This window comes from Halyomorpha halys, unplaced genomic scaffold (genome assembly GCF_000696795.3).
Source record: "Halyomorpha halys isolate HHAL.00 unplaced genomic scaffold, Hhal_1.1 Scaffold158.1, whole genome shotgun sequence".
In the NCBI taxonomy this organism is placed as follows: Eukaryota; Metazoa; Arthropoda; class Insecta; order Hemiptera; family Pentatomidae; genus Halyomorpha; species Halyomorpha halys.
Genome location: NW_027107138.1, coordinates 262348 through 266349, shown reverse-complemented (window position 1 = coordinate 266349; position 4002 = coordinate 262348). Strand labels below are relative to the sequence as shown.

Sequence of the window (4002 nt, the reverse complement as noted above, 5' to 3'; positions counted from 1 at the left end):
ACGCTTTAACATAGATCATGAATACCCCTAATATAATGCTGACTACCTGGGTCTTCTAAAAAGCCCCTTGTTCTATTTGGTATTGTCCCCCGCAAACCAGGGGCCTCTAACAGTGAATTCACTTTCTCTCCGAAGGTCTCGCGGAATTTTTCTTATAGGAAAGGGACGGATTTTTCGTAGATTGCTTTCTTCTCCCTTTCCATTGCAGCCGCTTGATCAAGGTCATTATTCTCGAATCGTACCGTCAGATCCAAGAAAAAAAGCTGTACCCCGGAATAGAACTTAGCACAGTTTCGTTCTATAGTCAAACACTGCATACCTTTTTAACGTTTCGGCCTTTTTTATTGCTATTTTCAAACTTTTTGATCTTCACCCCAGTCATAAAATTAAAAAGTATTTTCAAATATACAACTCTTGGAAGTTGTAGTTTATTTGAAATTTACCTTATTTCTGGCTCTTAATTTGCTGAGGTCATTTGTTTTCTCGGGGGTCTTATGCCTTATTATTAACCTCCAGAACAAGACAATAAGTATAAACCGTCTCTTTTTCATCAAACATATTTCAAAAGGTTTTTCCTTTAATCTTTTTGATTAATATTTAACAATAAAAATAACTGATTTAACATGAATATTGTCAGATTCATGAGAAAGGACGAAATTTGGTTCGATATCGCTCCTTATCATTATTCCCAAGCAGAGAATCTCAGTGTTTAAGCCCTGATGGAAATCTGCTATGTACAAGTGTTACCGACAACTTAGTAACTACTGATACTCAGTATATAATATATGCTATACGTTTATATGTTTATATTATTTCTTATCTAGAGATCGGTTCTTCGTGCAGTTACCAAAATATGTAACTGCCAGTTCCCTGGCTTCAAATTCCGCCAAACCTCGGCTGAAATTCGAATTATGGAAAAAACATTCCAATAACACTAATCTTATTTTGCACGAAACTACACGTTGTAGAGTTTTCCCACAATTTTGCACATTTTGAGTTTTATCTGCAAACAATTTCACGTTTTCCTCGTTTTTACGAAATTTTGATTACTGTAGCATAAAATTGAATGCTTAAACTAGATTTATCCTATTATGGACATATAAGCCTATATTTATTCTTTTTATTGTTTTTTTCCTTATTTGTCCATGGTCATTTTTTCTATGGTCAAAATGGTCCATTTATTATTTATGGTTGAAATTGACAACTTTGAGGTAAAGCAATACGTTTATTAATATATTAGAGTCGAATTCAACCTTTAAAAAAAGAACACGTTAAATGAAGAATATTTTTGGAATAGTATTAACTAGTGATTTTGGGTAGCTATGAAAAGTCTCTCATGAATAAAACTTTAGTATATTCTTTTTAGCTTGCACCGACTTAAGCCCTTCATTCTTTCGTCGGGCTTTGTTGTGTCGAGAGGGATTTTCAATTTATTTATTTTTTAAATTATTATATTATACTACCTATATATATTATTCTAACTAAAAATCAATTGGTCTGATCAATATGAATTAACCTATAAATTTTTAATTGAACTTTTAAAATTTTTCAACATTCACTTATTATTATATTTTGTTTTTTAGGTTAGGGGTACATTCGCCTCTAAATTCATAATTGAAAACTAAGCTAAATGTTATGCGAAATTTTAGGGGTTAGGTTAAGTTAAGGTAGGGTTAAGTTAAAAAAAAAAAATTGTTTGGGAGAACATTTTTCTACATAGTGCTTTGAATATTTTTTCTAAAATTTAAAATTGAGGTAGTTTTAAGAATTTGGAAACCTGAATAAAGGCCTTCATAACAGGAATATAAAAATATTCAATACAATCACAAGGTATTTATAACATTTAATAAAATAAAAGGTATTTTACGGTTTTTTGAGAAGTGTCTTATATCGCTTATTGATAATCCCCCGCGATAATGATAATGCCCTTGAAAAAAACAAGTAGCCATTAATGTTTTGGTATGACGACATTTCGACATAATCATACGTTAGACTTATTTACTCAGTGCTAGTGTTATTTTAATTTTCTTTGTCAGTTAAGCAATTATCTATAATGGGCTATGTTCTTTATCATTGAGTACTGTACTGAATCGTGCAGTTGCTAATTGTAAAAACACTACTGTAAAGACTCCACTAAAGTTTTTATCAGTTAAGATTTCCAAAGTGCCAAAATATGTCAAAACTAGAATGGATCCAAAGTCATTATCGAATCTAAATAATAAATTATATTTCTGTGAACATCTATTCAATGTAAGTATATTACAAGATACAAATTGTAAGTTCATTAGAGGTATACTTATTCCGAAAGACTACTTGAAGTAATTAAAAACGTAATGATTTTGTCTTCCAGTTGGAAAACGATACAGTGAATTATTAACATAAATACGTAATAATTTAAAAACAGCTAAAAAGTGTGAATCGCTAAATCTGTTGTTTGTTTATATTTAAATGACGTCACATATGAAACAATCATGGTATCATAATGAAATCATCATCGTTTTCCTTCTGTTGGCACACATATTAAAAATCTTAGTTTTAAAAACTAAAATTAAAAATTAATCCTGTGTCTCTATTGGGTTTCTGAATTGAGTTACAATAATATTAACATTATTATTTTTTTTTTTCTATATCGTCAAATACCATATTAGTTTCCTCAAAGTTCTTCTCAATTCGGACAAAATGTTAGGTTTATATTTGTATAAATGTAGATAATATTTAGCGAGTTTACTTTGATTCAAACAGCGATAGATGATCATTTCTTGTATTAATATTATCAACTAAACAATAACGTTGGTGATTATTGTACCATTTGGGCGTTATATACACAATTTGAGTTTTTACTGAATGACTTTGCGGATTTTGGGTTTTCTTACTGCTCGTCTTTTGCTGCACAAATTTCCTATCTCAAATTATAACATACAGCTCTAACCGTAAATAAGGTCGATGAAAATCACGTTTGAGTGTACTCAGTCGATTCATTTTTATTTTGTATATTTTTGAAATCACTAATTTAAAAAATATTTCTGTTACAGATTGGTGATGTTTGTCAACGAAAAGACCCCCTTGAGAGGGTCAAATAACTATGTTCCTTATTCGTTTATGAGCGACAGGCAGGGTTCTTTTAAAAGGAAAGTTCGACAGTACCAATGTTTTATTTGCGTGTCTGTTTTGTAAGTATTTAAAATTTGATTGAATAAAAATTAAAAGAAATTGATAATTAAGTTTTATGATTCTTTTTTTCTTTTACTATCATTCCAGATTGACATGTGCGTTATTAGTTGTCCTAGCGATATTATTGTATCCAGATGCTAGTGACATGGCTGACAACTTCAACCAAAGTGATCTTCTTCAACTACCCCTGAAAAAAGGTACTTGAACATTATAATAATTTTATTTAAAAAGAAAAAATAAATTAATAAATGATTTAGTATTAATTAAAAAGATCAAGGTAAAAACCTTTGGCACCATATTAAACCCACATTTGTTTTGTACAAAATTATATCGAAATAAATATTGATCTCTTTGTTATTCTACAAGAATAAAGATTTCTTCCATATTTCTGTAATCTTTTCAATTGGCCATTTTCAAACATTGCCTCTTCGCACCAGTCAGATTATTAGAATTTATTTACATTTATACTACTCTTGACAATATTTGTTACAATTTATTTAATTGTTTTATTATTTCAAGCTGATTTGTGACTAAGGTAATTTGTTTTCCTGAGCTTTTATATGGTTTTAATCTCCATAAAAGCACTATACGAATAGTAACTTTTTTTTCGACCATATTTCACCTAAATCAACTTGGTTTCCAATGATTTGATATATCGAATAGTTTTTGACAACATGACTGGGTTGAAGAGAAAAATATCTATTAAAAAGAGCAAAGATGTTACAGAAATGTAAAATATATGTATCTGAGAATCCCACAGCTGTGGCTCCCTCCGGTATTGTCAATTTGAATATTGCGTCTGGGACAAATTTCGTGATGATTTAGAAAACA

The 4002-nt window shown here is 29.8% G+C and overlaps 1 protein-coding gene across 2 annotated transcripts in view; it reads left to right on the top strand.

Annotated features, from left to right (window-relative positions):
* Positions 1 to 4002, top strand: part of LOC106678755 (uncharacterized) — a 70461-nt gene that overhangs the window by 11368 nt on the left and 55091 nt on the right. The window contains exons 1-3 of one of the 2 annotated variants that reach the window (XM_024362720.2): positions 2039 to 2250; positions 3033 to 3170; positions 3259 to 3368. In XM_024362720.2, the coding sequence (XP_024218488.1) occupies positions 3040 to 3170; positions 3259 to 3368 (241 nt within the window). In that variant the 5' untranslated portion in view covers positions 2039 to 2250; positions 3033 to 3039. Of the gene's footprint in view, positions 1 to 2038; positions 2251 to 3032; positions 3171 to 3258; positions 3369 to 4002 lie in introns of those variants that run through there. The other variant, XM_067045442.1, reaches the window with a different exon arrangement.